General features: G+C 27.2%; 2 protein-coding genes across 3 annotated transcripts in view; both read left to right on the forward strand.

Annotated features, from left to right (window-relative positions):
* The window catches only part of LOC122499489, a 405956-nt gene that overhangs the window by 58627 nt on the left and 324373 nt on the right, over positions 1–22956 (forward strand). The window lies entirely within an intron of this gene.
* On the forward strand, positions 18938–21682 carry LOC122499487 (probable serine/threonine-protein kinase clkA). The gene is made up of 9 exons (XM_043607869.1): positions 18938–19184; positions 19261–19365; positions 19475–19579; positions 19703–19904; positions 20075–20553; positions 20640–20743; positions 20825–20860; positions 20948–21161; positions 21272–21682. The coding sequence occupies exons 1-9, from the start codon at positions 18971–18973 to the stop codon at positions 21583–21585; spliced, it is 1773 nt and encodes a 590-aa protein (XP_043463804.1). The 5' UTR covers positions 18938–18970; the 3' UTR covers positions 21586–21682.

The following is a 22956-nucleotide window of genomic DNA, read 5'->3' on the forward strand; positions in this document are numbered from 1 at the left end:
TGCTCAATTTCTCTTCACGAATCTTCAAATAAGCGTATTTTCATTTTTAACTAAATTTATTCTGGTCTTTTCAGTCCCATAATTAAGAAACTAGATAAAAATCTACAGAAGGTATGGTCACTAATTACGAATCTGAAGACAGATTTTCAAAATTCAAAATGGCGGATTCAATATGGCGGAGGATGGCATTAAATAGAAAGGTTCCATGAGGAAGCAACATCAATAAAATATGCTTGAGAGTTGGTTTATAAAATCTCTAAGTATTTTTTTTAGACTTTTGACCTCCATATTGGATCCGCCATTTTGAATTTTGAAAATCTAATATCAGATTCGTAATTAGCGACCCCAAAAACTCCCGAGTCACAAGATTCAAGTGAATCCGATTGATTTTTAATTTTCATTGTCCGCCATACTTAATCCGCCATCTTGAATTTTAAAAATCTGAGAACGTATTTGTAATCAGTGACTACAAACACCCTTGAGTTAGAAACTTGAAACGAATTTTAAAAAACGAATTTCTAAGGCTCAAGATACGTCAGGATGTCTTTTATTACTCGAAGAGTTGAAATAAAATTTGTACCCTGAGGGGGATCGAACCACAATAACTTTTGACTTAATCAAGCTCTTAACGATGTCGACCAACAGAGACTAATAATTTTTATTCGCTTATCTTTAATCCATATACAAACTTTTATCAATTTTCGAGGAATTTTATCAAAATTTGATTTGAGAAATAATTAAAAACCTGCAAGCTTTGTCTTATTAACAATTTCTTTTTTCTTGATAAAAATAATGAGAAATTGCGACTAAAGAGATAAATCTGGTGTATAACTGAAGATTCTTCTTTTCATTCATTGTATATAAGAAATGCGCACTAAAGCTTTCTGATGGATTTTTAATCTTGATTTTATTTCCCAAAAATGTTGATTGTGGACTGGTTCTTCTTGATGAGATTATAACCATACGCTTTATATACCATATTCAAGGACATAATGTCATGGTTTGAATGCTTTTGCAAAGTGATTTCTTTTTCATGTGAATTTTTTTTAATATATATATGCGTATTAGGATTTAAAAATGGACCACAGGAGGTATAAAAAGAATGGTGTAAATGTTTCTTCTTCTGAAGTTTAACAAGCTCTTGCCAAAATCAGTTAGCAGATTTCGTTTTAACGAGAGATTAATGTCTTTTGAAAATTGGGCGGATATTATTGTATAAATGTCGTTAGGGTGGTCTCTTTAATAATGTATCTAATTTAATTTGGACCATTTTTCTGTTTTCAGAAGCAGACAATTTTTTTAACTAAAGAGCGCTGGTGATTTGGCAAAAAAAAGGCTTGATAATAATTGTTTAAGGTGGGCTGGAGAAAAATTAATTTACTTGCTAATCTACTGCGTTTAATTTGAAAAATTGCAGCGAAAAACGGCACAAGATTTGCTTTTAATCAATTCGTTTTCTTGTTACTAGTATTTTCCTATAATTAAATATAAATTTTGCGAAGGCTTCAAACACTCGTCAACTAAAACATACTTTTTACTACTTTTTTTACGTTCAATTTTTTTAAAAAATTCTTATCAATAATTCAATTATTTTCATAAATAATAAAACTCATCCAAGAATTTCAATTATTTGCAATACAATTTTTAATTAATTAATCGAAAAATTAAATTATTTAAAAGATGTTTTTTTAAAATTCTTCGAATGAATTCAATTATGTCGATAAATAACAAAATTATTCCCGAAAATTCAATTATTTTGAGTCATTTTAATAAAATTCTTTGCAAAATTCAATTATTTTCATAATTAACAATATGCATCACAAGAATTCAATTATTCTTAAAAGTCATAAATCGTTCGCAAGAATTCAATTATTTTCATAAAAAATAAAATGCTTCTTAGCAATTCAATTACTTTCTAAAATTTTAATAAAATTCCTTGCAAACTTCCATCATTTTCATACATAATAAAATTCATCGCAGGATTTTAATTATTTTTAATGCAATTTTACAGGAATTTCTCAAAAAATGTAATTACTTTTAAAAATTTAATTTCAATTCCTCGAAAAAATCAATTATTTAATAAAAATGTTATTTTTAATTTTTTTGGAAGAATTCAATTATTTACAAAAAATATTAGAGTATTTTTTTTTAAATAATTCAATTATTCTTTTAGATTTTAATAAAAAATTGTTCTCAAGAATTCAATTATTTTGAGACATTTTAATAAAATTCTTTGCAAAATTCAATTATTTTCATAAATAACAATATTCATCACAAGAATTCAATTATTTTTAAAAGCAATACATTTTTTCTTGGAAATTCAATTTTTTTTTTAAATTCTAATAAAAATGTTCGCATGAATCCAAGTATTTTCATAAATAATAAAATGCATTTTAGGAATTCAATTATTTTCAAACAAATTTAATAAAATACCAGACACACATTCAATTATTGTCAAAAAATTTAATAGGATTCTTTGTAAAATTTAATTATTTTTAAAACCTATTCAGTGATTTTCAATATCTACTATTTTCATAAAATTTCCAAACAATTCAATTATTTAAAAAATTTTTTGTAAAAATCTTTGTAAAAATTCAATTATTTTCATGAATAATAAAAATTTCTCAAGAATTCAATTATTTAAATTAAAATTTGCATAAATAAGTCGAAGGAAATCAATTATTTAAATTAGAATTTGTATATAAAATTAGTCGAAAGAAATCAATTATTTAAAAACTTTTATAAAATCCTTTCATGAATATAGACTTTGCTATAGGAATTCAATTTATTGTCAGAAAAAGAAAGAACTAAATATTTTTAATGGAAATTAGGGAAAAGTCAGGAAAATAAAATTTAGAATGAAATTTTTTTCAGTTTTGTGAAGTGTCTGAAACAGGTTTTTTTGATTTGCTTTGTACTTGTTATTAGTCCAAAGAAATTGAAAATAATTTAATTTAAACTTCTTTTTACTTCAATTTTGATTGTCTGATAGTATGCGGATGGACCTACTATTACTTAAAAGTTACAATAAATTTTTCTATTCTTCGTGATGTTGTTCATCAATATCCCAGAAATAGTCCAGGTTGTTTAGAGTTCATAAAAAAATAATACAATTAAAATTAATTTAATTTTAACTTCTTTTTATTCTAATTTTGATTATTTGGTAAAGTATGGGAGGACCTGCTACTACTACTTAAATTTTACAATAGATTTTTCCATTCTTCAGGATGTTGCTCAACAACATCCCAGCAACAATTCATGTTGTTACCAGTCCATATGTAACACTAAATCCACACCAGGGACAGTTACCAAACGTTTGTGTTGAGTTCGTGTTGTGTTCTGAACACAACATACAATTCAAATATTGAAATGTGTTGTGTTCTGAACGCAACACAAACACACACTTGATATTTGTGTTGGAAAGAGTTCCTGATCCACACTGAAATCGAAATTTGATTATAAATTTTAATTAAAATTGTTGTGAATAGTTTTTTTTTTGCTCAATTACGCAACATTTGTTTTTGTGAACAGTATGAAATGGGGTGTTTTGTTCTTTTTATATATATATGTTTTGTTGAGTAAGATAAGAGAAGGAAAGTGTACGAAAACAGGCATCATTAACAGAGGCATCGCTTATAAACCTGCACCCATGTATATCTACTTGTCGTGGTTGGCCTAATTGTTCTTAATAATGAAATATAAGAGCATCGGTTGCCTTAAATCAGAAACGTGACAGTAATTTATCGCCTTCGCTCCCGTTACAACAGATCGAGAGTCAGCGAGAGAGAAAGAGGCCTGGTTCATTATTAGAGGGCGAATTTTGCGCACACTGACAGGAAAACAAGTTCGCCTCTTCTTCCCAAACAGGGATTTGCAAAGCAGGCAATTAATGCTTGCACTGTGTGCCTGATTTACGGGACCCAAAGAGTGGGCACCACACCGGTGAGTCTCCTTCCTTACACACGCGATATAATCAAGGTTTCTTTAACACCTAGTTGCCGCGCTCGCGCGCGCTCCTTCGCTTTAACACTCGCGCACACATTCACATTGGGACCAAGAGAGAACAATCAGTCTAAGTGGTATGAAGGTATTGGCGCTAATCGGTCAAATCGACGCGCGCTCCACGCAACTTAACACGTCTTATATACAGATCTATATAGCTACGTATAGCAATGTTTTTAGCACCAGGCAATTTTCTCTCTCTCTAGGGGCAGCACACCAGACTGAGTCGTTTTTTTTATGGCTATATAATTTTCGCACCATTTGGGTCAGATTTGCAAGTCTGGGAATGATAGTTACAGATAAAGATTGGACTTTTTTATGGGGTCTTGTCTTTTGAGGGGCGAACACAGGTAAAGAATTGATTCGGCTGAAGTGCCTCGAAATCATGTGAGTAGATTAAATTTCGATTCAAGGTGAACTAGAATAGATTAACACCTTTTCCTTTTTTTTGATTCGAAAATATTTCTTCTTTGGATGAAAAAGTGTTTATTTTTAATAGATGAGTATTCTTTGTCTGATTCTTTGTTTTGACCTAGTGGGCATGCAACTGGGCTCTGATCGGGGCCACGAGACAAGATCCTATTTCATTTTGAGATTGAGAATATTTTTATGGAAATGAATTCGATAAGGATTTTACATGTTTGGTTTGAAAGGTTTCATTTGTATGGTTGTTACATCTGTTTATAGAATTGATAGGATTTTTACTTGTAAACGAATTTTGAATGTTATTAATTCTTAATTCCATTTGTAAATAAATATTTACTTGATAATAGGCAAGTAATCGTTGATTGGAAGCAAATAATTTTTTTTTTGTAAATTTAGTCGATTTTGGAACATAAAATCATACTCTTGAGGCTAACATTCAGTCATAAGTGGCTTCAATGTAAACGGTTTTAGTCAAAAGTGGACTGAAAGTAACATTTCTTTTTTACAGTGCAGTTAAAGAAAGATTTGTTTGGTTAAACTAAAAATTTGCTTCAGATGACTAAATTCTTTCTTCGATCACAAAATATATTAAACTGAACTAAATGTTTATTTAAATCGAATAAATATTTGTTTGGTTTTAACAAACTCTATTTAGGATTTTAAATAAAGGAAAAAAACAAATTTTAAGTAAAAATTTTAAACCTAAAAATAAGATTGATACAACAAAATGAAGTATTTGATCCAAACATAATTTTTTATGAGTGTTACTTGTTGACATTTTCTCACAATTTGGAGAAATATTTAATTTGAATATTTTTGATAGAGTCAACTAACGGTTTAGTATTTTATAATTTATTATACTTTTCATTTTAAATTAATTAATACTTGGATGACATTTTTTATAATATTGCATTAAGACAAAATTTCCCTTGAATTTCAAAATGTGTAAATTAATTTCGTGATAGTAACTTTCGAATATTACATAGGTTATAATTTGTCATTCAAATTGTTTCTGACAAGAATATTTTTCTCATAAGTTGATAATATATAAGAAAAGGAACTAGAAAACTTTCAATTTAATTAATTGCATACAATTCGAAGAAGTCAGAAAAATTCAAGAAAAAAAGTTTTCAGGTCAATAAAAAAAAAGTAAGGACATTCTTTCCAAAGTACTGGGAAAGTATTAAATTTCTAGAAATGCTATGTAAATTTTGATTTTTGTTGTACATTGAGAATCTTGAAAATATTAATTACACCTTTGAATTTTTCTACTATTCCTGACAAAAAATTGAATTTTAGAATTCCGCAATTGAATTTTTTGGAAATAATATTGAATTTTACACTATTTTAATTAATTTTTTTTGGAAATAATTAAATTCTTGAAGAACTTTATCTAAATTATTAAAAATAATTGATTTAGTTAATAATTTTTGTGATTTAAATAAAACTTTTATTTAGTGCAAGTAAATTTTTTTTATTGAGCAGTCGATACATCATCTATTATACTAATACAATATTTATTTATAACGAATAAATTTATATTTGTCTTTGAGACAAATATTAATTTTTTTTCGGGTTTTAGTAGCAATTTTTTGAAATTAATTCAATTTCGAAAGATTTTAAATTAAAATGTTTGAAAATTTCGATAGCAATGTTTAGAAATAATTGAATTTCGAAAGGTTTTAAATTGAAATTTATAAAAATTTGCAAATTTCGCAAAGTTTTATTGAAAATAATTTTTAATATTCTGAAGAATTCTATTACAATTTTTGTGAATAGTCGAGTTTTTGAAGAATTTGAATTGAAAATTATGAAAATAATTGAATTTTACGAAGATTTGGGATTGTGGTTTCAGTCAGAATGAGGGAAAAAGTAAAAATTCTGACTAAAATTCAGGGAATAGTGAGAGATTTTTGTGATTTTAAGCAGATTTTGGAGTTAATTTGCATTTGGTAGGTCAAAAATTGTTAACTTCATACTGTGGATTTTTTTATTTTGTTTAAAAAAAATTGTTAAATAAAAGTTTTCTACTTTAAACACTTGAGAATATGTTTGAATCATATAATTATCTTTGTTTTACAATAAACCGAAAATTATTTTTGAATTAAAAATAATAATTTTGATTCAACACATAAGTTTGATTCAATAAAAATTATGTTTAATTCAATAGTAAAATTATTTTTAACTGATACATATTTTTTTGACAGGCTACTTATTTTTGGATAAAAAAAAATGTTTTCTGAGTGAAGGAATGTTTTAATTTTGATAGCAAAGGTTACAGACGAGTTGATTGCAAAAAAAAAGAGAAACACAGATCTTCGATTCTCTACAATCCTAAAAGCTTTCATCAATTCCCGTCGAAAATATGGTTTCCTTCGACGAGTGGCGAAGTGAATTTAAAGTGGAAATTAGAAGGTGATCGTCACTTGCAGACGAATATCTTTAATTCAACAAGACGTCCTCACGGGTATCGAACATCGTGATTCGCGTATTATAACTCAAATTATCGATTCTTTATATTATTTCTTCTTAAAAATCTTGAATCAATTTTATCTCATTTTCTACTGTAGTGCGATCATCATAAAAAAAGGGGCGTGAGTTTTCTTCTGCATGAATTCAAGTCATTTATTGATAATGTTCCAAGTTTTTTTTCCCTTGTTCCTCTTTTTTCTAAAGACTCTCGTCACATCTCCGAAATTTCAGTGAAATTCTGCGTGAAACCAGTTTTTGCAGTGTTTGATAGTTTAGAACGTAAACGAGAAATGCTGATCTGGTTTTAGAACCCGTGTGGTGCTTGCGACCCGAGTCGTTTGACCAGGTGATTATTAGTATCTTGTACACACGTGCAGTCTCCTCTCTCGCAGACTCTGAAAAAAAGTTTGAAAAATAAAAAACGAAAGAAAGAAAAAAAAAGGTGGGTAAAAAAATAAATGAGATTTCGAGAAGCGTTATCGAGCCATTGTCGTCAATTAGGTAGCTTCTAGGGTACATAATGAAGGTTGTGGTGTTAATGAGAGCGGGTGGAGGTGTGGAAAAAGTCGTGTCTGTTACACTTGTTCGATTTTTTTTTTTTTTTTTTGAGGAACTTTTACTTTGCCGGATGGCTTACTTTGCACGTTTGTTGCGAAAGCTGTGCGGGATTTGCTCCAAACTCTCTTTAGATTCGATTGGTTGAAACAGTCGATAATTGGTCGAGCGAAACGTATAGAGAGAGTGGAGAAAATTTATTCCTACATTGGTCCCATCCTCGCGGATAAAACCCAAATTCCATGGTAGAACAAGGAACCGGGTTTCTGTTGAATGCTCGAATGCTCGACAACTTGGCCCATCGGTCTTTACCCCCACTTTGAATTCTCAACCCCCTTAAGAGCCATCAACTTCTGACTTGTAAATCTCTTCTCGTTACATACATGTAACACATTTTGCATGTTAAACTTGTGTTGCTACTGCCACTATACGTTCTCACGCTTCTGTTTGACGGGAGTTTGCATGAATCGCTACTTGGCCGTAATATATCTTGTAATTGCATGTTTCAAGCGAGTTATTTTCAGTATCGAAACTCTTTGGAAATGTTGCGAGAGTGCGGGAGTATTCGCGTATAAAGTGCGCGCTCGGCGCTCGGCGATCGGCTGAGAGAGTTTGTATGGGAAAAAGAGAGGTGGATGCGTGTGCTGTATATTTATCAGGAGGGGGGTAAGGGTGTCAGACTATGGGAAGATTAATACGTTACAGGGGGTTATATATGGTTTAAATTGTGTTTAATGGATGATAAGAGCGAGTAATTTATTTTAATTAGAGGACTAATCACGTATACACTGAGGATGTCGGCTGATTAGTTAATTTCTCATATATGCTGCATACTAGTTTTCTGATTATATTATATTTTCTATTTATTTTTCATTATTTATATTTGTCTTGTTTCATTTTGTCGCGCTCGTTAGTTTGTGATGAAGAATTCTGACTTTCTTCCTTCTTCTCTGAGTCTGAATATTGGTAATAATTTTGAGCCACTACTCTCTGAAGTCACAGTAAAAATTGTGAGGTATTAAAAAGCGTTGCAGATTAAATTAACACCAAAAAGTATTAAAATTTTGGAGTTATTTTTTACATTGACTAAAGCGCGCTGCTAACTTCTTACTACCTTTTTTTAAATAAAATTAGCAATTTTAAAAATAATAGAATTTGAGAATTTTTTAATTTAAATTTTTGTTGAAATCACTAAAAAAAATTCAATTTTGGAGAAATTACAAATAATTCCAGAAATTCAATTATTTTCATAAATGCCAAAAAATTCTTGTCCTAATTTCAATTATTTTCAAAAATTTTTCTCATATTAATGATTTTCAATATCTACTATTTTAATAAAATTTCCCACAAAGAAATATTAAAAGTGAATTGAAAATAATTGAAATCTTGTGAAGAATTTTACTATTTATAAAAATAGTTGAATTTTTTCGAAAAATTTATTAAAAATTTTAGGACATAATTGAATGTTATGGAATTATTTAAAAATATTTAAATTCATCGGAGGAATTCAATTAAAATTGTTTTGAAAATAATTGAATTCCTGTAAAGGATTTTACTATTTATAAAAATAATTGAATTATTGCGAAGAATTTTACTATTTATAAAAATAATGGAAATTTTTCGAAGAATTTATTAAAATTTTAAGAAATAATTGAATTGTTATGAAGAATTTTATAGAAATATTTGAAAATAATGAAATTTTTTCGAGAAATTCAATTAAAGTTGTTTCGAAAATAATGGAATTTCTTTAAAGAATTTTATTAAAATTAAGTATATTGAAAATAATTGAATTTTTTCAATTTTTTTTACGAATATATTTAAAAATTGCATTGAAAGTAATTTAATTTTTATATAGAATTTTTTTAAAATATTTTAAGAATAACTGAATTATTTTTAGTTAATTTTAAATTCCTGTTCAAATTGAATTTAATGGAAATTTTTCAAAATAATTAAATTCTTTCATGTAATTTAATTTAAATTTGATTAAAAATAATTTAATTTCTGCAAAGAATTTTAGTATTTATAAAAATAGTTGCATTGTTTCGAAGAATTTATTAAAAGTTTAGGAAATAATTGAGTCATTCCATTATATTTCGACTAAAGTCGTTGCTGACTAATTTTAAAAAATTATAATATTTTGCAGGAATGATGTTAAAGATATTAGGATCACCGAACAAAAAGAATTTTTTAAATATTTTTTATATTTATTGTAAAATAAGCATCTAAAGTATATGAAGTCGTAAAAACTGTCACATTTTCATCTATTAGAAAATATTAAAGAAAACACATAATTTACTATAAAAATGTAAAAAAGTTATAAGAATTTATTAAGAAAGAATTGTTTTATTATTATAAATTGATAGAAACAATTATTAATAAGAAATATTAAATAAAAAAGGATTTTTAAGTTCACCTGCCAAATAACCTAATTTTGCAAATTTCATTCACTAAATGTGAGAAAGAGAAATCATTAAATTAAATAAAACCTTATGAAATATAAAGTACCTGTGATTAACTTTTAGTTTTTCTTATCACTTTCTTCCTTTTTTCTTCATAAATGTTAAAAAATAAGCAATTAAAACTGGCACTTTGCTTATTTTCACGATTTTAAAATGCAAATAACTTCTGCCCAGAAAAATGAAAAATTACGAAAATTGGGCAATAATTATTTGATCACTAGATACACTCACTGGAAAAAGATTTTCTTTGGTCCCGAAGCTATTTTCCGAATTCATTAACTTTAAACTTTTTACTATTTTTATCAGGTTAATACATGTGTTTTTTAAAGGACGAAGTTAGCTCTTCTTGTTTAATCGTTTTGAACCAACTTCAGTTTTAAAAAAATCACATGTATTAACCTGATAGAAATAGTGAAAAGTTTAAAATTAATTATTTCGGAAAATAGCTTCGGGACCAAAGAAAATCTTTTTCCAGTGAGTGTATTTAGTGATCAAATAATTATTGTCCAATTTTCGTAATTTTTCATTTTTCTGGGCAGAAGTTATTTGCATTTTAAAATCGTGAAAATAAGCAAAGTGCCAGTTTTAATTGCTTATTTTTTAACATTTATGAAGAAAAAAGGAAGAAAGTGATAAGAAAAACTAAAAGTTAATCACAGGTTCTTTATATTTCATAAGGTTTTATTCAATTTAATGATTTCTCTTTCTCACATTTAGTGAATGAAATTTGCAAAATTAGGTTATTTGGCAGGTGAACTTTAAAATCCTTTTTTATTTAATATTTCTTATTAATAATTGTTTCTATCAATTTATAATAATAAAACAATTCATTCTTAATAAATTCTTATAACTTTTTTACATTTTTATAGTAAATTATGTGTTTTCTTTAATATTTTCTAATAGATGAAAATGTGACAGTTTTTACGACTTCATATACTTTAGATGCTTATTTTACAATAAATATAAAAAATATTTAAAAAATTCTTTTTGTTCGGTGATCCTAATATCTTTAACATCATTCCTGCAAAATATTATAATTTTTTAAAATTAGTCAGCAACGACTTTAGTCGAAATATAATGGAATGACTCAATTGAAATTTATGGAAGTATTTAAAAATATTTGAATTCATCCAAGGAATTTAATTAAAATTGTTTTGAAAATCATTAAATTTTTGTAGAGATTTAACTATTTAAAAAAATAATTGAATTGTTTAGAAGGTTTTATTAAAATTTTAGAAAATAATTGAATTCTTTCCTGAAATTTTATTAAAATTTTTGATAATTAGTTATTATTAACTATTTTATTATTAAAGTATTACTATTTTAATGAGTGATTTACTTTTTACTATCAGATTAGTTATTTTTAGCTAGTTTAAATTTAGAGAGAAAGATTAGTAAAAATTTTTACTATTGTAAATTAGTAGTTCAATTTTCACTAATTCAAATTTAGGAAGTGTAAATACCATTTTCATTTTCCAGTCAGATTCGTATTAAATGAGACAAAAAATTCTTGCGTAATTAAATTTATAATCAATTTGTTGAAACTTCTAGTCCGACATTTTGAATCCGACATTTTTAATTTTAAAAATAAAAATAGATTTTAGTTTTCAACAACAATTATTTGTGTAAAATAATAATATATTAATAATTATATAATATATTTAATAATTCTTTGTACATAATAACAAAATTTCTTCCTGAGGAAGCAATTAGGGAAGATTTCGATTAATAATAATGAATTTCCCAACTTTCTGATTCACATTTCGAGATTATTGCATACTTTTATTTTAGCTTGATGAATTTTCGAAATGTTCGAATAATATCTTTATCGGAAATTGGAAATATTGTTTCTTTTTGCCTTTATATGATCCAAGTAAGAGCTGCAAAAAATACAGTTACTCATATAAGTAGCAATTGGCCGTCGATATCTTCACCACAAAGTAGATTTTTATTCTTTTTTCTTTCATTTCCATTGAGAGGTAGATATTACCGAAAATACACCCAGAAAAAAGAATTATTTGACTCAGAACCAACTAGACTTTTTATTTGTTTCAAATAAATTTTATTTGGTTTAAATCAAATTTTGTTTGTCCTAAATATAAGTTTTATTTATGTAAAATAAAGCTTTTATTTAAAACAAATAAATAATGTAGTTGGCTCTTGTATCAAAAGTGTTGTGAAGCAACATTTTGATACTTTTTTTTGTCTCAATTTGATATCCTCAGAAAAACTGTGTAAAAGTAAGAATTTAATTGCCATCAAATTTTTGAATCAGTTTACATTTGGCATAGAAAATAAAAAATTCTTAAACTGCAAATTGAATAGAATAAATTCCAGTTTCAAAAGAAGAAAACAGTTGTGTTAATCCTTATTTTTATCTTCACTTTTCTGATTTCAAGAAGTTAGTATATCATTATCTTCGTACTAAAATTTTAAAATGTTTTCAAAAAAAAGAAAATATCGATAGTATGGAAAAAGTTTTGTTTTTCGATAGTGTTTTTTAAAGTTGGAGGAAAAAAGATAGAGAGAGAGAGAGAGAGAGAGCAGAGGATAATCTCTTTAAGAAGGACTTTAAGATGCTGTCACCCTGTTTCGTAGCAAGGAAGCATCTGCCTATCTTTCCGAGGGTTTATGTAAATTGAATTCAGTCGTGTCTTACGTCGCCGAAGGCCAAACACCAAAGTGGTCCCTTAATTTGTTGAGACGACGTGTAGGACGATCATGGTAGGAGTCCTTGTATATAGGGACGAGAGCAACGCCGATAGGAGTGGCCACAGGATTTCTACTTTAGATAAGACTCGAGCACTACTGTGGCGCTAGAATTTTTTAGTCCAGAAAACTCATTATCCCCTAATAGCCCTCCCGAGTCGAAATTTAAAGTAGATTTAAGACCTAATAAGGAGTATTTAGTTCTGCTTTACTACTGTTAACACCTATAAATTCGACTTAGAGTCTTTTAAGTTGTCCTTAGATTGATTTTAGTAATCTTAGGTACTGTGTCAAAATTCTTTAAAAATTTGTAAGTTCGCCTTAGTACTTATTGCATGGATTTTAGTACTCTTAGATACCCTGACTCCAATATACAGTTGTTCTAGTCCTAGTTAAGGACTGCTAAGACCGATCTATTTAATACAACTTATACCAAAAATTGAAAGAAGTTCCGATTAACACCTTATAAGACCTTCTTGTTGAACTTAGAAATATTTGTTTGCTTCATGTCGGACTTAGAAATATTTTTTATTTTTTTGTATTTTTAAAGTATATGATCAACAGTTCAAATAATTATAAGAACAAATTTTGTAATACATAAATGTTTTATTTATTAATTTATTTTCAGTGGGTTACATTAAAATTTTCATTCAAGTTCTACTCGATTTATTGGAACGCCAATAAAAATCTCGTTATCAATATCCATATAAATACAAACTTTTAAAATATTTTCGATTGGAATAGCTATTGACTCACAAGTTGTTTCACATCTGAACAAAAATGAACTGCTATCAAATTCACAGTGATCACCTTGCGCTTGGAAAGCTTCTCGTTTCACACACCTTCGAATAATAGCATAATGTTGACAAGGACATTGGCAATCAGTTATTTCACACATACAATCAATAACTTTTAAAAAACAGTATATTAGTCCAATTTGTGAAGTACTATTCTCAAGATACTGTACTGCAAACGAATTTGTTTGTATATTTTGTTTGTACATTTGTGATACATAAAGCTTATTATCTTTTAACATGCGTAAATACTGCAATATTTTTAAATTATTGAACCTTATTTTAAAATTATAAAAAGCATTTTGTATAATTGGTGATAATTCAGTCAAACGTTTATAAGTCCCTACACTATAACAACTAGGGCATAATTTCTCAATAATCTTAACTTGTCGCTTTCTTTTTAAACAGAAATCTTTAACAGCTCTATTTTCTAAACTTTCTATTTTGTTCATCATGCTTATAAATAGTTGATGAGATTGTACAATTTGTGTATCGAGATGGGTAGTTCCATGTACAAGTTTAAGTAACTGACCATTAATATTTTCATATTCATAACAAGAATGTACCCATAAAGGACCAAATTTTATAACATCATCAGGTAGGTGCAGTAATTGGTGAATATTAATTGTACAAAATCTTAAATCATACAATGTTGGAAATTCTCTAACAAATTTATGTAAGAGATCACGAGCAACTTCAATTCTATGAAATGATAGTAAATTACTATTTAAAATCGATAAAGCATTAACTAACAATAAATAGTGTTCAAAATAGTTGTCCTCCATAACTCCATGAAAAACTGGTAACGAGTAGTAAAAAAACCATAACTTCAATTCTGAGGCTTTCCAGTGAACTAAATCAAGTACTGAGCGTGGCATTCGATGTACAAATTTAGGTGGTTTGATTTGACATAATTTACTATTAATAACATCAATGGCATTAATTAAAGAAAACTTATATGTTCTATATTTAGTGTCAAACAATAAAGTCAATAATGTTTTTACTGCACCACCATCTACCCCGTGCATCCGGTCTATGGCCATACCTTTAATAAAATCAGGCATTAAACGAGAAAGAATTGTGGGACCTTTAAAGCCCATTTTTGGTTCATCTATTGTTGCAGTGTTACCGTACTGCTCACATTTTTCTAACGTCCTTAGGTCAAATTCGTTTGTGTAAGGAAAAACGTGCACATTACCTCCTGTTTCCGGTACCTGATACGTTTCACCCTTATTAAAACAAACAGGACAACCATAACTGCCATTGTATTGAATGAAATTTAAACAGCAAGCCTTTGCTGGTAAATCACATGTGCCTGTTATTAATATTCCTTTAACATTTATAGTAGCATTTTGATTTGGTATATGAATTTGAATTCCACGTGAAAGTTTTTGAAATTGAGAGTAAAACGATTGAAAAAATAAATTCATGTTCGGCTTTCGATCACCGTACCACAACCCAGCAAGTAATATATTTTCTCTTAATTTTCTTTCGTTAGCAGGTAATTCATTAACAGTCAAGTACACTGGCCACGCACTTATTTTCGAAGATTTGAAAACTGGTATTCCATCTGTATACCAACTTAATGAAATATTTCTTCTATCATTAAGAAATTTATTTTCTAGCCATTCCTTATACACAGAACCATCATAAATATCAGCTAAAAAATTTGGTTGAAATGGTCTTTGAAACCGATGTTGCAGTTTATTGTAGAAATTTTCTCTTTGAAACATTTCTTTTAACTGTTCCAGGAAAGGCAACTGAATGAAATATGAATTTTTTTTTGCGGACACGATGGACAATAAGTAACTGAATTTTTTAAATGCCTAGTACACGTAGAGCAGTAGTAAATTTTTTTTAATGAACTTTTTTTCTTGTCAAGTGAGAAATATTTTTGAAATTTGTACAAACTGTTTTTTTTTAAATTTTCATTTAGACAATGAAAGTTGATAACGGTAATAATATCAGCAAGACAAGATAAAGGAAGATTATGATGCAATAAGAGAGCTAATATTAATAACATACTTTCGGCAACTGTTAATGGAGCTCTCCAATATAAAGGCTCATCATTATTAATACGTTCATCAAATAATTCATCTCCGTCTTCATTTTCATCTTCATCTGGAGCTTCATCTGAATTGGAATCATATTCTTCAAAAAACAATGCGTCTTCTAAACCATCTTTATAATTTAAATTATTTGCTTCGATATTATTTTGGTCTCTCTCTTCCAAGTTTATTCTGAAAACCAAAAAAGTAACAAAAATATTAAATGCACAAATAAAAAATGTAATTAAAAGTAAATAATTGAAATAGTGAAAAAATTATCAATTAATACTTATTTGATTAAAAAATTATTATTATTATTAATAATATTATTATTATTATAATTATTATTATTATTATTATTATGAGTTAATAAAAAAAATTTCATTATTGCATTTAACAATAATAATACTTACTGTCGATTAGCCGCAATATCCTCTTGCCTTTGATTCTCATGATCATTATTAATCTCAATCTCATTGTTCCTATTTTAATAAAAATAAAATTAGCAATTTTAAAAATAATTAAATTTAAAAATTTTCTAATTTAAACTTTTGTTGAAAACACTAAAATAATGTAATTTTGAAGAAATTACAAATAATTGTAGCAATTCAATTATTAAAAAAAAATCAAATTCTACTTATAAAATTCAACTATGTTCGAAATTTGAAAAAAATTATCGTAAAAATCCCAATTATCTTTATAAATAACAAAATTCTTCTCCAAAGTTCAATTACTTTCATAAGTGTTAAAAAAATTCTTGTCCTAATTTCAATATTATTTTCAAAAATTTTTCTAATTTCAATGATTTTCAATTAGCTATAATAAAATTTGAATGTTCGTTCTTTCGCACAACTTCAGAATGAGAGGGACAGAAAAATTGAATGAATGAAAGAACATTCAAATTATAGTTATGAACAAACATTAATCCCATCTTATGATAAAACATTAATCCCGATTGACATAACATCATTATCTTATTAGACAGTACTAATCACATTTGTACTTACATTACATTTGCTGGAACATCCATTTCGGCATTTATTTCCTGAAAATTATGCTCTTCTTCTCTTCGATTTTCAACATTGTTAGTGAAGGCACTTAGTTTTTGTCTAATGTCCTGCAGTTGTCTATGTCTGTGGCGCTTACCAAGTCCACTAAATGCTTTTCTTGACATTTTTTAATTTTTTTTTAAATTTACACACATTTAATTTTTGTTAAATATATTTTTCACAAATTATTGTCAGAGAGTCATGAGACCACCTCTGAAACCGTTTAAAAATGGTACTGAAGCCTCGAATAAAAAAAACAGTCTACCTGGTCCTTTCGTTTTCAGTTTCTTACTGATATTAGAAAATTTTCTTTTTTGAATCATGCGCAAATCCTTTTTCTACTCATCCTGCAACACATGTTTTTACACAGCCTCTTGAAGCGAATCGCCTGTACCCCAAGTCAGTTTGAAGCTAGCTCTAGCTTTTTGAGTTTCGGAGTGAAAGTGCAGTGACAGTGACTGGAAAATAATGGCTCCACGAAAAAAGTCCTTCGCTTTAATTTTGTGGCTTGGTACAGGAATGAAAGATGTAATTAATTTAACTTCTGTACCGAAAGGACAACGAAGTGTAGGTGATATTGCGGATATCAAGTGGTCTGCATTCAGGAAAGGAGAGAAGGACACTTACCATAGAGCAAAAGTACTTGCTATAGACGGTAATTATTTAAGAGTTATAAATTTATAAATCTGTAGATTTAAAAAAAAAATTTAATTATGTGAAATTTAAAAAACTTATTTAAATGTTGTTTTCTTTTTTGAATCATATTACATTATATTATTATATATTGTAATGCAAAATAAATAAATTTTCTATTTCTTGATCACAGTTGTTTAACAATTTTCCAATTTAGTTTAGAAGTAAAGAACAAAAATAAAAAAATAAATAAATAATAAAAATAATTTTTAAATAAAATTAAATAAAAAAAATAAAATAATAATAATGAAATAAAATCAATTTTCCAATTTAGTTTAAAAGTAAAGAACAGAAATAAAAAATAAGTAAATAATAAAAATAATTTTTAAATGAAATTAAATAAAATTAATAAAATAAAATAATAATAATGAAATAAAATCAATTTTCCAATTTAGTTTAGAAGTAAAGAACAGAAATAAAAAATAAGTAAATAATAAAAATAATTTTTAAATAAATTTAAATAAAATTAATAAAATAAAATAATTATAATGAAATAAAATCAATTTTCCAATTTAGTTTAGAATTAAAGAACAAAAATAAAAAATAAATAAATAATAAAAATAATTTTTAAATAAAATTACATACAATTAATAAAATAAAAATAAATAATAATGAAATAAAATCGATTTTCTGATTTAGTTTAGAAGTAAAGAACAAAAATAAATAAATAATAAAAATAATTTTTAAATAAAATTAAATAAAATTAATAAAATAATAATGATGGGGTGATCCTAATAATGAAATGAAATTAATAAATTAATAAAATTTTTAAATAAAATTAAAAAACGTTAAATATTGTATGAATTATTATTCAATCTTTAAATAATGAAATAAGTTGTTTAAAAATAATAAATTGAATACAATTTTTGTATTAGAACGCAAAATATTTAGAACACATGGCGAAAAGTTTTTTTTCCTTTTCAACGTTATTGTTACTCATAGGACCACATCCTTCAGAATCTCAGATTTCTTTTTTATGACGGTTCCACAGTATATTTTGTTCTATTATTCGAAATTTTCCTTGCTTTTAAAATGCCTAAATAAAATCCACAAACATATTTCTTTTATTTTGTCACGTCTTTTTGAAATAAACATTTTTCAAAAACTGAATTATTCTCAGAATTATTTTCTTATGTAGAATTTATACAAATTTATAACTTTTAAAATTTAACAAATGAAATTAGGCTTTAATTAATCAAAAATTAATCTGCAGTTTTAAAATTATTTGGTGATTAACTTATTAATTTAATTTAATACATTAAAAAATTACATTTTTTAAACAATATTTTTTAAAATGTTATAATAAAGTTTTCTCGGCTAAAACGAGTTATGCGAATTATGTAAACAATTTGTATGAATTTTCACATAGCATGATTTTGTTTTCATTAATACTTTCTTTTTCGCTATTCGGAACAGATGTTTTTTACATTTTAGTTTTGGGTTTTTCCCAAGTATCAGAAGACCCTTTACTTTCCTAATTGCTTTATTATATACGGATTAGAAGCTGAAGGACTGTGGGTATACTTTTCTATTCAATTTCAAAGGTATTTTTCTCACTTCTTTAACAAGGAAAAGAGAAGGGTAAATGTATCAATTGTCGAGGGTCTACCTATTTTTGGAGTAAACAAATTCTGTTTTTGACTTAAACAGGGAATTAAAATTTAAATGCAAAAAATGATTCCTCGGTAATTTCTTGACGTTATTTTATGTCTAGTTTAATTAATAATTTTGTTACTTTAGAGGACAGAAATAAATTGGACAAGATGACTGTAACAACATCAGGAGAAATTGTGGAACCTTCAAATAAAATATTTTCACAGAAAGTTATGGAAGATAAGAAACTTCATAACAAGAATAAGTTATTGACGAATGAAATAATTAAATCTAATAAAAGGCATTTGGATTCTCAAATCGTGGCTCAAAAGCCAATAATTTCAGTTGCCAGCGGATGGAACAATTTACAAAATCTTGAGAAAGGTGGTGATGTAATCATATTTATTTTATAATTACCACTTAATTTTACCATTTTATTAATTTATCTATTTAATTGCAGGTGCTGAAGAATCCAACCAAATGTATGTAGATTCAGATTGCAATGTTGAGAAACCAATGTCATATTCTGCTAATGAATTTAAAAGAGCAAAAAATGTAGAGCTAGGTAAGAACTATATTCTTATTCTCATTGTAATTTTGAAAATAACAAGTTTAATCAAGTTGAAATCCACAACGTCTCAAATAAGTTTACTAATTTATCTATTTAATTGTAGATACGCAAGAAGCAGACAAAAGATATGTTGATTTGGATTACATTTCTCAGAGACCAATGTCACATTCTGTTAATGAATTTAAAAAATCGCAAAATGTGGAGCTAGGTGAGAACCAACTATTCTATTTTCATTACAAATTTAAATATAACAAGTGTAAATTTTTAATTTGACATTTTTATAGTTACTTTCAAATCAGTTTACTGTAATTATTTATATATTTAACTGCAGATACTCAGGAATTTTTAAGAAATTCTCAACATTCAGACAATAATGGTGCCATAACAGCTAACAATAATCATTTTTCGTCATACATCTCAAAGCAAAATTCTCCACGAGCATTGAGTAATTTTATAAATTCACAAAATAATAACTCATCACAGTTTAACAGAAATGTTGAGGATAATCGTGCAGCAAAAAATGTGCATTTACAGTTAGTATTTTCAATAATTTCTGCTCTAACATTTTTCATTATCATTTTTAAAAGTTTATTATTATTAGCACTTATATTATTTTATGTAATTATTTTATTTATTATATATGATCGAAATAATACAATATGTCATATATATTATTGTTGTGTATTTATTTATTTCTTTATAGATTTGGAAATAAAAACACCTGCCTCAATAGTGCAGAAAAGTATTCTTTCGATGCTGATGTTTATCAAGAACGAGACGAAGAAACTTATATGAGAAGAAATGACAATAATTGGAGACAATCCAACAATTATCAAGGGGCTTTCAACAGTGGAAATTCGCAAACTAGTAGCACCTTGTTGAGTTATCGTCAATCTTCTAATATTACTAACCATCAAGGACTACTTAATAAAGAAACAAATGGAAAATCCTTCGAAGTATATGATATGCAAGGGAATGGCGATCCGAGAACGGACAGTATGAACTTTCGCGATACTTATCCGCCATTATCGACAAAAAATTATAACTCTACCTCAACATACGATAATGAGATGGAAACTCAAGTTTCTGCTGATGAAGATTCATCTGATTCCTCTTCAGATGATGAAAACGAGTGTTCAGAAGAAATCGTCAAAAAAATGGCTGTTTTATTTCCAATGAAAAGTAAAATTTAAAGTCTTTAGTTTTACAATTTCTTTAATATTATCTGTTTTACTGTTTAAATTCATAAGTAATCTGTAATTTTTCAGTCACAAAAAAACATGTTGAGATTTCCAAGCTGTTCATGGGTGCAATAGAGTATGCTTTTGAGCTAAGAACCAAATCAAAGTGCAATTTAAAAAATAACTTTCAGGTAATTTCAGCAAATTGTGAACCTTATAATTTTTGCAAAGCGTTTTTTTTTAAATTAAAGCATATTTTTCTTCTTTTTCAGATCCCAATTGAGTATTTTCAACCTGGAGATGACAGGGTTAGTTAAAAATTAAAATTCTTGCAATTTTAAAAAATTCTGTTCAATTCTAAATTTACTTATAAATTTAAATCATATATTTTTCAGGAGGAAGTATCGCCTTCTTGTGGTTTTTATTTAAGAAAAGAAGTTTTTAATTATATAAAACTAAGTGCTCTAGAATCCAACAAATACAATTCGAAAATCATTGTCAAAAAAACATTAATCGAAGTTTATGGAGACAGTTTAAAAAACTACTCTGCGACTGGTGTACGTAGCAGTAGACCAGGGATAGATTGGAGAATATTTAAAAGTTTATATGGTATGTCATTTTCTAATATACATTCCTACATAAAATTGTTTCTAGATTTTCAAAATTATATTAAAAATTTAATTATGTATTCTAATAATTTTTTTCTTCAAACGTTTTAGAATTGATAAACAAAATCGGCGATGTACCAGTATCAATGAAAGCATTAAAAGCTTTGATAAATAAAAACATATCTAATAAAAGGAAACATAAAGTCGGAATAAAAAAAAACTCACTGCCAATTAGAAAAAAACAATTTAACAAGAAAAGCAACAATTTCCAAGATGCCGATAAAAATAAAAAGGATGAACAATTCCTATCGAATCAACAATTTATTCCTAACGGACTACCAGCTGCTGGTCCGCTTTCAGAATCATTTATATCTCATGACGACGATTTAACTGCGAAATCTCCTAAACGTTACATGCAATTATAGTTTAATAATATTACTCAAGCAAAAATTTTTGGCAAATGCCAGCATTTACAACAAGCGCAGCATTGCACCAGTACTGGCTGGCTGACAGTTGACTCACCCATACAGGTTCAATACTGAAAATTGAATATTTGAATAATTGAGTACTGAAATTGTATATGTGAGCCAATTGTTGGCTAGCCAGTATTGTCTGGTCAGTACAGAAAAGCGCTATAATTTCGGTCAAATGCCAGTGCTGGTTCAACCATGGCGACCAGTATTTTGCCAGTTATACATTTTTGCTTGGGTAATTGATATTCTTATTATACTCTTATTTTATATTTTTTACAGTTTATATAATAAATATATATAATTTTAAAAAAACAATATATATGGCATTTATTTATATTTCTAATGTTAACCATATCATATAATTAAAAAAAAGAGTTGTTCGTGTTGAATTAATAATTCTATTTTTTTGTTATGATTACTTTTTTGTTGTTCTGACAGTTAGTTTGGTTGTAAAATTAAGATTAAATAAAATTTTGTGTTTATTCTAACTGTCAGAACAACAAAAAATTTAATAAAACAAATAGGATTGTTTTGTTCAATATTAACAGTACTTTTTTTTATTGTTTGCGCAAGCGCGAATTCTAAATGCTGTAGTTGGTAGTAGTTAGTATGCTCTAAAGAGGTCTTAAATTAAGACCTCCTTAACGCCTAATAGATAGCGAAAACGGTCTTATGTAGACCCTATACGATCTTAAATCGATTCTATCTCAATGTAAGTAAAACCTCTTTAGGTTCTTATAGGTTCTGCATGAAGCAGGTCTTAACGGACTCTGAGTCGACTCTAAATTTCGACTCGGGCTCCCTCCTTTAAATGGACCTAATCTTTATCCTTCCAAAAATTTGAATTTACTTTCCTCGCGTCTATTTCTTTTTTTCTATTTTAATTACCATTTTATGTTTATTTTCTTTTAATTTCTTTTTATTGTTGCGTGAATATAATTGTAGAACAGTAAATTTAAATGTTGCTAAAGATTGATTTTTTCGATATGGACGAAAACAGAAGTTTTTTGATCGTGAAGATAGGAGATGAAACTAGACGATTTTTTTTTGTTCTCTTTAACGAAAGTATGCATCTTGATTTGAAAAACAGGATTTTCGAGTTTTGTATTTGGTTGTGTTTTACAGTAATTCAGGATATTTTAAGGCGGCAAGTTCTGAGTAAATTTGACAGTTTGACTTTGGCATTTTAACGATCAGCATCTCTAGAGCGGAGGAAATTCTTCAAGGTGACATTTTTGGAGCTGCCGGTAATGATGGTCAGTTCTTGCAAATAGATAGTGTAGGCCCTCTGGGACTTCTTAATTGGACCCCATTTTATATAGT

This window comes from Leptopilina heterotoma, unplaced genomic scaffold (genome assembly GCF_015476425.1).
Source record: "Leptopilina heterotoma isolate Lh14 unplaced genomic scaffold, ASM1547642v1 Lhet_168, whole genome shotgun sequence".
Taxonomy (NCBI): Eukaryota; Metazoa; Arthropoda; class Insecta; order Hymenoptera; family Figitidae; genus Leptopilina; species Leptopilina heterotoma.